General features: G+C 31.8%; 1 protein-coding gene across 2 annotated transcripts; it reads left to right on the top strand.

Moving 5' to 3' along the window:
• Positions 1-23: 23 nt before the first annotated feature.
• On the top strand, positions 24-12,214 carry LOC126671939 (rust resistance kinase Lr10-like). Of its 2 annotated transcripts, XM_050365775.1 has the most exons (6): positions 24-281; positions 1,055-1,267; positions 9,834-10,239; positions 10,654-10,680; positions 10,761-10,790; positions 10,923-12,214. In XM_050365775.1, the coding sequence occupies exons 1-6, from the start codon at positions 51-53 to the stop codon at positions 12,065-12,067; spliced, it is 2,052 nt and encodes a 683-aa protein (XP_050221732.1). In that variant the 5' UTR covers positions 24-50; the 3' UTR covers positions 12,068-12,214. The 2 variants fall into 2 exon arrangements, with proteins under 2 accessions (XP_050221732.1, XP_050221733.1); XM_050365776.2 differs by lacking the exon at positions 24-281 and having other exon boundaries at positions 1,177-1,267; positions 9,094-10,239.
• The last annotated feature ends 1,348 nt before the right edge of the window (positions 12,215-13,562 follow it).

The following is a 13,562-nucleotide window of genomic DNA, read 5'->3' as shown; positions in this document are numbered from 1 at the left end:
TCATTCGTGCAACAAACCAATCCTGACCCGGCGGTGCAGCACTAACGCCGATGCCTGCACACCGAGAACATGCGGCAGCGGTCCATTTATCCGATTCCCGTTCACTCTCAAGAGAAACAAATTTCAAACGCTGTGGCTATGATGATAACAAACACTTACCACTCGAGCTACCAAATTCTATCACATTCACATTAAAGACATTGATTAGGTTAAAATGGTCTGAACCAAAGTGTCAATGTTGTGAAATACATGTTCACAGAACTTCCCCAATTGACAATCAGGTATAATTTTTTCTTTTTTTTTCCTAATATCTTTTATAAGCTCGAGCTTTTTCCAGCTTTTTTATGATTTTCTGTATGGCTTAAGTGATATTATGTGTTAACCAGCTGAACCCTGCATAATGTTTAGTCTAATACCATCTTTAAGTACTTGAATGATGAAAACCTAGCATCAGATTCACTATTTTAATTATCATGTGAATCTATTTGATGCACGAAAACCTTGAGGAAGGTGCGTTTCTCCGTTTCGGAATTGTTGCCGTGTCCGAGACTCTTTGAAATGCTTCGGAAACGTTTCGTAAATTAATATATATAACTATTCACCAACAAACCTTATTATTCACTTTAATCACAATAGACAAACAAAAACTCTTCTTCTTTTCAAACACACACACAAAAAAAACTAACTACACTTATATATAAATGTCTTATTTTATACAGTGTGATGGTAATTTATTTATATAAAAATATATTACTTATAAGTAAATTTATTATATATAGAATTTAATTATTTTTAATATTTATAAATATATCCCTATATTTTTATTATTTTTACACGTTTCCTCCATGTTCCTTGTTTCCTGTACTTTGGGCAAAGCCGTTTCATGGTGTCCGTTTCCGTGTCCATTTCCATGAAACGTAGGTCTATATAATATATGCGATTACTACAACAAAGTTCTAGAACTTACACAGATGATTCATGTATTATTAGATAAAGAAAACATAATACTTTTAGTCTAATTATAGTGGCATTCTGTTGGTGTTACATTTTTCAGGTTGAAGTTGCAGCATCTGTAATATTATCACTTGGAATTGCTGGTGTTTTCTTGTTGAAACCAGCTTTCAGCTCCTGTGGAGATAAAAAAGGCTTTGGAGGCATCTGCAGAGACTCAACTTCTCCTTCGGGCATCTCCACAACTCTGTTCATAGAGGGACGTTCATCCGGCTTCATCTGTATGCACCACAACGCGACTATCATCATCTTTTTTGTAAGTTTTCTCTCCTCCTCTCCTGCGTTTTCGATTTCTATGTCTTTACCTTTATTGAACTGCGTTTTCGATTTCTACTTTAATGTATCTAAGACTCCAACAAGTTTCTGTACAACATAACACGATTTGAATCATTGACTATACAGAGTAAGGGACATGTATATATCTTAGGTCTCTATAGTGGACCAGCAATGTATCTGCTCGACACAGTTAGAGGTGAATATGTAAACCGGTATGCAGTTGGAGCTAACAAAAAGAATATAAATGTTAAAGTCGACCCAAAAAAATAAAACAGAGCCATGATTACATTCTTGAAAGGTTTTAATCGCACATTATGTGAGGAATAAGTCAAAGTCAACTCTATTTCCTAAGGGTTCTTATCACTAGCAAAAATATTTATATCATCATTTGATTGAGTTTGAGTGAAGATTAATTAATACCAAAAGTTGTCAGCAATATAAGATCTCAAGCTACTAATAAGTTATTAAGACAAAAAGTTTATTTTGAATGATCAGATTTTTTGTTAGCCACACACTATTAATATAAATATTTTCTGATGTTTAAAGTCAATTCTACCTGCAATATTTTTAACATATCTACACCATTATTATTCATTTATAAATAATGTTTATACATTCTTCATTGCTTTTTTTATTGAGAAATGCTATATCACATGAAATAATATAACACGAAACACACTACATGCTTTAGCAATTGCAGTAATAAATGCATATTTATGCTTTTATCTTTAATTTTATACTCAATTCAATGTTGTTTCTCTGTTTTATTTTAACTTTATATTTTGATCAAAATTATACTACGTTTATATTTGGATTCCTTTTTATTTCTCTCTTAATTTGCTGTATTTTTTCTATAATTTAAATTTTAAAATTTAAAATTGTAAATCTTAAACTTTTAAATTCAAAATTCTAAAATTTAAATTCCAGACGCTAAAATCTGAAGTAAATTTTAAACCCTAAATTTCTAAACTAAAAATTTTAAACATTAAATCTTAAACTCTAAATTATATACCGTATACCATAAATTATAAACCTTAAATCTTAGTCTCACAAATTTAAAATAAACTCTAAGAGCATCTCCAAGGCTAATCTCTATTAAAGAGTATCTTTTTTAAAATAGAGAGCATCTTTAATTTAAAGAGTCAAATAGGAAAAAAAAACTCTCTCTCTAAAATATTTGCTCTCCCTTCTCTCTAAAAAAAAAGTTTTTCACTTGTTCATCTTTTTAAGGGTGGGAGAAGAAGATTTCTCCGGTTTTAGCCGGAAAATCTTTTTCTTTCCGCCCATAATACTATTTACTATAGATCTACTATGTTCTTCTAGTTTGAATAAAGTCTTTGGTTATTATTTTTTTTTGGGTCTTGATTTGTATTTTTCATATTTGAATTAGTGTAAAAGTTTTTGGTGTTTGTAGTTGCTAGATCTATTAAAGTTTTTGATGGGTTTTCGAATTTGAGATCCGATTCTTTAAGATCTAAAATATATGTTGGGTGTATTTTAGATCTATACAAGTTCTTGAAGATCTTAAAAAATGAGGAGTTTTTTTTTAGATCTATCAAAGTTCTTGTAGATTTATATTCGGAGAGTTTGAAAACTCATTTAAACTTTTGTAGATCTAAAAGTATGGAGGTTTGTTGGGTTATCTTTGATAAGAATTCATTGAAGATGAAGATTGGAATGCTAGGCTCAACCGGATAGAGCGGTTTCAAAAGCAAATCGGAAGAAGAACTATCCAAGTACTCCGTCTACGAGAAACATAGTTTCATCGTTGTTAAATTTATGCGGGAACATAGTCACGGATTTTTTCTCACTTTTGATTATTTATTGCTTATTCGGAATTGTAATTTAGCTTCTAATTGTTCAAATTTGAAAGATCATAATATTGGTTGTGATATGACTTTCATAGGTTGAATTTAAATCTTCTTAATGAAATTCTATCGTTTGGAAAAAAAAAAAAAAATTTAAAGAGTCAAAATATCAATTTGAGTCCAACACACTCTTTAAATTTTAATCCTTTTTTCATTTTCGTTTTTTCTTAATTTAGTTTCCCTCTTCTTTTTCCCTCCACATTCAACAGGAAATCCATCGTTCTATTTTTGAAAACAAAAACTGAAACTTTATTATTGGTTTCAGTTACCATTAACACAAAAAGACAAATCTAAAATTACCTATATCAATCAGAGAAGCCATTTTTTACAAAAATCAAACACAGACTTCTCTATAACCTTTTTATCTTATTTACTTTTTACTTGTTCATGTTTTCTTCTAATTTAATTAGTTTCATTCTTAATGATTCTGATTCAGATGATGATATGGAGATTACAGTATCTACCATTGGAGAGTTGCTCAACAAAAAAAGAAAAATATCACGACATGGAGGTTCAGTTTTTGGTCATACTGTTATTTTGCGTAACCGAGTTCATGGACACAATAAGCTTTTTCATGACTATTTTGGAGATAATCCTGTATATTCTCCAAATTTATTTAGAAGAAGATTTCGAATGAGTCGACCTCTATTTCTGCGTATTCAATCTGCTATAGAAGCTCATGATCCATATTTCATTCAAAAAAGGGATGCAACTGGACATTTAGGTTTGTCTTCTCTTCAAAAGATCACTGCTGCGTTGCGAATGCTTGCTTATGGAGTTACAGCAGACTATGTTGATGAATACGTAAGAATTGGTGAGAGTACTGCCATTGAAAGTCTAAAAAAATTTGTTAAAGCAATAATTTCAATTTTTTCAGAGAAGTACATGAGGTCTCCAAATAAGATGGATACTGATAGATTGTTAAAAGATAATGAAAGTCGTGGATTTCCTGGGATGTTAGGAAGTATTGACTGTATGCATGGGAAATGGCAAAATTGTCCAGTTGCATGGAAATGAATGTATGTTGGCCATGTTCGTGAGCCAACTATAATTCTTAAAGCTATAGCTTCACATGATCTTTGGATATGGCATGCATTCTTTGGACTACCAGGGTCACATAATGATATAAATGTGTTAGATCGATCTTTTGTATTTTCAGAACTTGTTGAAGGACGATCCCCCCCAGCTAACTATTCAGTCAATGGCCATGATTATTCAATGGGGTACTATCTTGTTGATGGCATTTACCCTTCATGGTCAACATTTGTGAAAACAATTCCATTTCCACAAAGTCATAAGCATAGACAATTTGCTGCAGCTCACGAGTCAACAAGAAAAGATGTTGAACGAGCATTTGGAGTATTGCAATCAAGGTTTGCCATTGTGCGTGGACCAGCACGTTTTTGGCATCGTGAAACTCTAAAAGATATTATGAAAGCTTGCATCACATTACATAATATGATTATTGAAGATGAGAGACATATTCAAAACTTAGATTATAATTACGATACATTTGATGCAATTCCAGATATTTCAATTTCACATGACCATACAGCAGAGATGTCAGAGTTCATTCAATGTCATCAACGCATTAGGGATAGAGATATTCATTCTCTACTACAACAAGATCTAATCGAACATATATGGGAAATACATGGACGTCATATATAAACAGTAGTGTTCTTAGATTTTTGTTTATTTCTATTTTAATTATTTGATATTCATTCTATTTTGTTTTTTTATTTAGTTATTAGCTATATTTCTGTTGTTTTTATTGAATTAGTTTTAATTTTTGTTTGAATTCTGTGTTTGGGTTATGAGAAATGAATAAGATTGTATATCTGATTTAATTAGTTTGATTATATGTAGAAACTAGTTATTATTTTGTTTATAATTATTATGATGAGATTCTGGAATTTTTTGATTGTATTCTGTTGAACGACATCGAGCCGAAGAGGAGTTGAGTTAGGGAAAATGTATGTGTAAATATACAAGGAATAGTTTGAATCACAGTCTGAATACACAAACAAGCTCTTGTTGACAGTACAGCAGAGAGGAACTACGTTGGATGTAAGCGCTTGGTAGCTATTCAATTTATTAAGCAATTCAATTTAGTATCTAAGATTCTCAGATAAAAAAAACAGCCAAGTTTACTTATTATTATGAAGAGTCATCTACATAATAATTGCAAGTTCTGTACTTTATTTTTCTTTAAATATCCCAACTTGGAACCCTGTCTAACTATTTTGGTGCAATCCCCTTAAGATACTCCTACATTCATCAACATCTCTTTGTACCTGCATATTTATCACACTCAATATTTCTGAAGCACTTGGAATGACAAAAGAGCACACTCAATATTACACTGCAAAAACTGAAGAACAAAAAGATAAGAAAAAATGACGAATTAATTTTCTTGAATGAGCCTAATACATAACATATATATGGAAAGAAAAAAATCAAAAGTCTTGTCAAAGAATTTAGCAAACCAAGAATCACAAGTCATGACAAATCATATTGATCATTACTTTTTAATTGTAGTTTTCATATCCAGCAAAGTTCATAACAGTAAAATATGTCATATTCTTTCTCTATCATTCTCCATAATTTAAAAATGTCCATACATTTGCTATATCATCCAATTTTGACTTTGTTATGCCTTAAACTTTCAGCAAAACTACCTATAGTCATCAAATAACTCTTCAGAATTCATTTCTAGCACAGTACTTGAAACAACAATAAGAATTCCTCTAATCTAACAAAGTCTACTCATAACATAAAAATTATATATTTCTGAAATCAAGTACTCTTAAATAGAACTGTCAAAAGTTCATCGTTGACATTACTAACATCATAGCTATTAGAATAAAAACGAGATGCGGTTTAATTACGAATACCATGAATAATAAACAAGCCAAGCTCATGATCACTAAGACATACTCGCAAAGCGGCAAAATAGCTTACAGCAGTGACCACTGCATAGTAAGACCAAAAGTAAAGTTCTATATTGATCATCAAAGGTTCTATTAGAAACAGAAAGAGAAAAAACATAATAACTAGTAGCAGAAGGTTCATAAAAACCTTAGAACATAATATAGTAGAAGGTTCATAAAAACAAAATACTTAATATGCAATTCAAGTTTTTTGAGAAAGCTTTCTGATCCGGCTACATTGTAGATTCTGAGACCATAGCTCCAATACCCTGGTTGTGATTATCAAAAATCCAGCAACTCGTTAGCCTCTTGCAAATGCCAATATTTCTGTCACCGAGAACATGGAGTCAAAACAATTTTTATTCAAACTTTCGTAAAAAATAAACTACATAACACCATAAACATACCTGAAAATTGCACACGTCTTCTTGAACTATCAAAAATAGCATTTAGTAGTTTTTAGATCTTCTTTCAATGATTTCCCTTTGACATTGAATATAAAAGTTCGCTAGCATTTCAGGCATCCCAGTTATATCCGTAGCCATCATCCTTTCATCTTCCTTTATTTGTTCTAATCGCAACTTTTCTTTCTGATAATCAAGTTTGTTCTGTCCTTGAACATATGCCTTTTCAAACATTTCTAATTTTTTTCATTAAATTTCTTTTTCTCATCCCTCATCTCTTGTAATAAATTCACATATGAACTCGTTGAGTCAATTTCCATATCTTTAAGCTTCCGTTTCTTTTTATCCTTTTCAGCTTTCCTTCCGGGTGGTCGTTCTAGGTCCACAAAATTAGAGTTTGCAACATTATCATCTCTGGAATTTAATTCAGTCTCTGAACTAGTGTTGAGATTGACAACGTTATCTATATCTTTCTTTTTTATTGGTTTTTTCTTTTGGCAATCTTTCATCCATTTTAGTTGAAGCCTTAATATATTCCAACAATGTTCAAACTGAAATTTAATTTTATTCAGTTGTTGATATAAGAATTTTGCATTAGCAATCTGAAAAAAAGAAAAAAAAACTGAAAAATACAGAAAAAGAACAAAACAACACAGAAAATATAGAACAATAACAAACCAAAGAACAGTACCAACACAATTAAAACAAGCGATAAATACCTTGTCTTGCCCATTTACACCACTTTGATGCCTTGATTCAATTTGAGCATAGCAACCACAAAATTTATTGGTAGCTAATTGAAATCGTAGACCACCGATTCATCAGAGAAAGTTGCGTGCGTTCGGACGGAAAGTTTTTATATTTGTGAAAGTATTCCCATAAACGCGCCCAATATGTCTTGTGCTTTTGTTCGTTTGCTTGCACGGCATCTAAACTTATATTCAGCCATGATGATACGATGAGGAGATCCTCGTCTATACTAAAGTTTCCACCACGAGACTTTTTTGAATTCAGTTCTGTTGAAGTTGATGTGTTATTAGAGATTGGAATTTGGGTTGGAAATTGAGAGTTCAACGACAAATCGATAAAATTTTCATCATCGCCAGATTGAAAATTCATCTCTTCTTCTTCAACAGTAAATACATATGTGGTTTGTGCTTCTTCTTACAAATAAAGAATGGAGATGTGCTTCTTATGAATAAAGAATGGAGAAATACGTCCGTTTTATTCTTTTGGAAAAACACAGAGTGAATGTCTATTTTTTTAATTGAATGACGTAGGTGGAGGATAAAAAAAATTCAAAAATATCGTGATATGAATGATAGAGAGTGAAGATTGACTCTCCACATGTAGAGAGTCAAACCAACTCTCTATTTTAAATTTAAGCTATAAAGAGTCTGTTGGACTTTGAATTTGTAGATAAACTCTTTAATTTAAAGAGTTTTACTATTTTGAAGAGTCTTTTGGAGATGCTCTAAGGCCTAATGTTTTAAAAAACCTCGACCTTTTCAATTTCACCCGACGTTGTGAAATCGCCAATTGCATCCAAATGTCAAATCCATCGTACCTGCAAGTATTAAATTAACTTTTGTTCAATTGGAAAAAGATTCAAATAAGTCACTAATTTTATTTTTTCAAAATGGAATTTTTTTTCAAAATAAGTCATTTATAAGGGTTTTTTTGAAGTTTTTTCAGATAAAAAAGAGTAAAATTTATAAATTTGGGTACAATTGAAATCCAAAGATGTGAATTTTGGTACAATTGACGATTTTAGAGCATCAGGTGAAATTGAAAAGAGGTTAAAAGGTCGATATTTTTTAAGACATTAAGTCAAAGTCCAAACTCCAATTAATCCCTAGATTCAAAACTCTAAACTCTAAAATTTTAATTTTAAAAAATCTTTTATAATTATAAATTTATATTATCAATAATGGTTATGAAATAAATATTTACATAAAGTGGTAAAAAAAGTGCTAAATTTCAGATGTAATTTTCTTAATTAATATTTTATAAATAGTTAATACTTATAATACATAATATTAATATAAAAATAAAGATAGAATGAAAATTTTATAAGCTAAAATTATTTAAATGGGTGAATTTAAAGTAAGTGTGATATAAAAAGATAGATACTAAATTAAATTAATGAAAAAAATGAATAATTTATAAAAAAAAATTGACCAAGAATAATTTATAATTTTGATAAATAAAATAAAATAAAGTTAAATAAGTATCATTTGTAAAATGATAAAGCAGATAAACAACATTGAATTAAATAAACAGAAAAGAGAAGGCATAGATATGCATTTATTACTACAATTGCCAAAGCATGTAGCGTGTTTCGTATTATATCATTTCGTGTGATATAGCATTTCTCTTTTTTATTATTATAAAATATGTTTTAAAATTTGGACTAATTCTAGTTATAATGTCATCATCTGAAACATTTTAGTTGGTACTTCTCTCTTTAAATTTTGATGTCAAAACATAAATGGATATCATCTTATTTTATATCATTTTCAACATAAAATATATCGTGTATAAGGTAATTAGATTGACCTAATCAAAGTATGCATTATTTTTTTCTTATTCAAAATGCAGTATCAAGAATGTTCACATAACTAAATCAAACCCTATGTTTTGCCATTTTATCACTGGATTCAAGTATCAAGCAAGTCAGCCTGAGATCCCTGCTTAGGTCCGAAGAGAACATTTGCCCATAAAACGGTCACTCTATACAGGGACACCCTTTGTCGCAAACTGCTTGCAGCTTGATAATCCTGATAAGTGATTACCAATGCTTAAGGAAGATGTGTCAAAAATTCTGTACGAGTCAAACTACGTACTTAGACAAGCAATCGGATTAGAATAACTATATATGAGTAAATTGACTCCAATTTATAGAAAACGACACTTGCCGGGAAAAGAGTCATTCATTTGTAGACAAGAAGATCATATCCAAAATATCTTGCTTCAGATGAATTAAATATCTCACACTCCCCTCCTCAATGTCAAGGTCCAATCTTTCTTTCACTCTAATATCAACCCTTGTTTCTGTTCTTGTTCTTCAATTATGCATTAAAGCATGCAATGCCCAGATGACCCATGTCTGTCCGCCTTCTTCTTGCGGCAATATTCGCAACATCAGCTACCCTCTTCGATTAAAAGGCGACCCACAACACTGTGGCTTCCCGTTATATGAACTTTCGTGCGAAAACAATCAAACAGTTTTAAACTTATACTCTACCAAATACTATGTTCAAGCCATTGATTACTCTGATTCCTCACTAAGAATCGTTGATGCTGCTATATCTATTGATGATTGCTCTTCACTTCCTCAGTTTTCAATGACTGGCTTCAATTTCAGCTATGAGGATCCATTTGATTATAAAGCAAACAGGCGGAGTTATGATTTTAACACGTTACAAAAGCGTAATAAGGTTATAACTTTCCTAAAATGTGCAAATCCTGTTAATTCTCCGGTTTATTTGGATACTGGTGTTTGTATCCCTGAGAATTATTCTTATGTTATTGATAATTTTACTAGTGTAGCTGATGTGGTGAATTCTTGTAGAATCGATTTGATGGTTTTGTCAGCAGCAGTAGCTAGAGTTGGTAATAATGTTTCTGTTGTTGATGTTCATAACGATTTGGCATTTGGGTTTCATATTTGGTGGAAACAAATCAATTATTCAGTTTGTAAAGGAAGGGAATACGGCTGGTATTCCTGGACTCACTGCTCAGGAGGTACAAAAAACGACTTGAATTTTCAGTTTTGTTTCGTTTGATATTTGTTTTCGTGCTGACAAGTTTAATTTTCATATTCTTTTTTGTGTATCTATGGTAATGGCAGCTGATTAAGCTGGTGTAACCCTTATGTTTAACACCTATGTTTGAGTTAGGTTATGTATTTAACAGAAATAAAGAACCCTGATCTGCTTGGGGACTTGTTTCATTCTGTCTAAGGCTAGAGTTTTCCCTAACAAATCTGAAAAAAGTTTGATTGGTAATTCTTAGAGATTTGATTTATTCAGATTTATCTTGCTTCAGTTACAAGTAACCATTATTGTGATGATGAACTGCGAGACGTTTCTGAAATGCTGTCTCATTAATTTTGTGTGTAATATTGGACTGATGCCACTCCATTCTCAATCTTTGCAGGGTTTAATATTCTGATCTTCTTAATAGGTAAAGGTCATTTTAGGACAGATGAAAATTAGTTTTTGCTTTAGCTATCGTGCTCACAGCTTTGATTTTCCTTTCTACAGCAAGTAGCTGGGCCATCTCGATGATTATTGGTAAGCACCATTCGTTTCCTGATAATATCGAAAGGATTAAACTTTTTCGTGTAAAAGATAGAACATATATATCTGGCAGGATTATAGTGGGTGTATGGAAATGCTTTTAATGCTACACTCTTTTTCATACAGGAGCGCTCGTTGTGACAAAACACATCCTCTGCACTCCTTGTGTGTTGGCATTCTTGGCCTACACATGGTCGAGGAGGCATGTGTCGATGTACGACAATATAGAAGAATTCCTTCAAAGTCAAAATAACCTTGGTCCAGTAAGGTATCCTTATTCAGCTATTCGGAAAATGACCAACGGTTTTAAGGATAAGTTGGGCGAAGGAGGGTATGGTTCTGTATATAAAGGAAAGCTTCGCAGTGGCCGTTTCGCAGCAGTAAAGATATTAGGCAAGTCAAAAGCAAATGGCCAAGATTTTATCAACGAAGTGGCATCCATCGGACAGGTTCACCACATCAATGTAGTACAACTAATTGGTTTTTGTGCCGAGGGATCAAAGCGCGCTCTTGTATATGATTTCATGCCTCATGGATCTCTCGATAAATATGTTTTATCTCAAGAAAAGAATATCCATTTGAGTTGGAAAAAGATGCACGAGGTAGCACTTGGAGTTGCTCGTGGCATTGATTATCTACATCGAGGTTGTAAGATACAAATTTTGCATTTCGACATTAAACCTCATAACATCCTTCTCGACGAGAATTTCGTTCCAAAAGTTTCCGATTTTGGACTTGCCAAACTGCAGGCAACAAGTGACAGCAATGTGACTCTTACTGCTGCAAGAGGAACAATCGGATACATAGCACCGGAATTGTTCTACAAAAACATTGGGGGCGTTTCATACAAAGCCGACGTCTATAGTTTCGGAATGTTGTTAATGGAAATGGTGGGAAAGAAAAACAACTCAAATGCAGAAGCAGAACATTCAAGCCAAGCATACTTCCCGAATTGGGTCTACAACGAACTCGTGGATGGAAAAGTTGAACTCGGAAACGCGACAGAGGACGAAGAAATGTTAGCGAAGAAGATGATAACAGTAGCATTGTGGTGTATACAAATGAATCCTGGTGATCGTCCTTCGATGAACAAAGTTGTAAAAATGCTGGAAGAAGATTTAGAAAGTTTACCATTACCTTCCAAACCTTCTCTTTGGCCAGAACAATTTGTATGTGAAAATGAAGAAGATGGCTATATAGGTGATACATGGGCATCGTCTGTTCCTCTTCCTTCTTCTGAATCAACCAGTTTACTTGCAAATTCATATTGACTGACATCAAATCCAAAATGACCCAGTACTTTCCATTTTTTCTTTATTTTGTCCCTAGGCGGTTTTGTTTCTTTACTTGGTTGCTATACTTTCAAATACAATTTTATAAAGTCCTTCTCCTTAAGGAAATCTTGTTAACATTGCCTACCCTTTCCGACTAAAAGGTGATCCATCAGATTGTGGTGATCCTAACTATGAACCAACTTATGAAAAAAAATCGAGCATTTATAAATATGTATTCAGGAAATACTGAGTGAACTCCATCAATTATGATAATTCAACAATTCGACTCGCTGATGTTGGTTTACAGGACGGAAATTGTTCGTCCCTTCCTCTGTGTCCTTTGGACTATTACAACTTCAGTTTTGGATCTCAGTATTGGCTATCATATATCCAAACTGAGCTCATAATGTTCCTGAGTTGCAAATCTAGAGTTGATTCGGAACTTTATATTGATGCTTCATCTTGCCTTGATGGAAATGATTACCAATATGCATGCTATAGTCGGCAATATGAAGGGTTCCGATGTGGTAGATGAGTGTTCCATAAATTTAATTGCAATGGCTAGAACAGCTTTGCAAACTATTTTCAGTATTGCAAGGAAACTTACTATTGTTGGTTTGGTGCATTCAATGCAATGCTAACTAATGATCGTCCACCAATGAAAAGCGTAATTTCTATAATATTTGTCGTATTTGAAAATTTCTTTTGATCAATGATATTTGAATTTTGAACATTAGCATTTCAAAAAAACATTAATTCCTATTTTTTCAAATTTATTCCTACCAATAAATAATTTGATAAGGTTAAAAGGACTCGTCAAATATATAAAATTAATGATAATTAATTTGTTAATTTAGTAAAAGTATATACAAATCAAGACATATTTATTAGTTTCGTAATCTATGTAAAATGACTGAATGCGGCAAATATTATGGATCAGTGGGAGTATAATTTTAATTAATTTTTAAGTATTTCAGAATTTTTTATTAATTAATAAAAAATTCTCTTTTTCAAGTTAATTAAATTTTATAGTCACTGAATTTTTATTTTTTTTATTGCAGTCACTAAATTTTATTTTTTTTTATTTTTTATTATTGAATTTTCATTTTTTTTTAATTTTTATTTTTCCGGTCAAAAGTATTTAGATGGCAGCCGAAATTTAAAACGTGGCATCTTGATTTTGCTAGTTTTACTTTCAAAATTTATCAAACATATATATTTTTAATTTGATACTATGAAATTTTAGGCAAACTTATACATATATGGTAAGTTTTTATGTAAAAACAAAATACTGAAATGAAAAAAATTGAAAGTTGAGTAACAATTATCCTCTTTTTCTTGTTCATTCTAGTCCCGGCCTGGCAGTTCAGGCACTAGACGCCGATGACTGCACACCGGAAATATGTGGCGGCGGTCTTTTTATCCGATTCCCGTTCAGTCTCAAAGAAAAGCAACTCAAACAGTGCGGCTATGATGATTGGTTTGAATTATG

This window comes from Mercurialis annua, linkage group LG3, assembly GCF_937616625.2.
Source record: "Mercurialis annua linkage group LG3, ddMerAnnu1.2, whole genome shotgun sequence".
Taxonomy (NCBI): domain Eukaryota; kingdom Viridiplantae; phylum Streptophyta; class Magnoliopsida; order Malpighiales; family Euphorbiaceae; genus Mercurialis; species Mercurialis annua.
The sequence above is the reverse complement of the archived record's forward strand: the minus strand, read 5'-3'. Positions and strand labels throughout refer to the sequence as shown.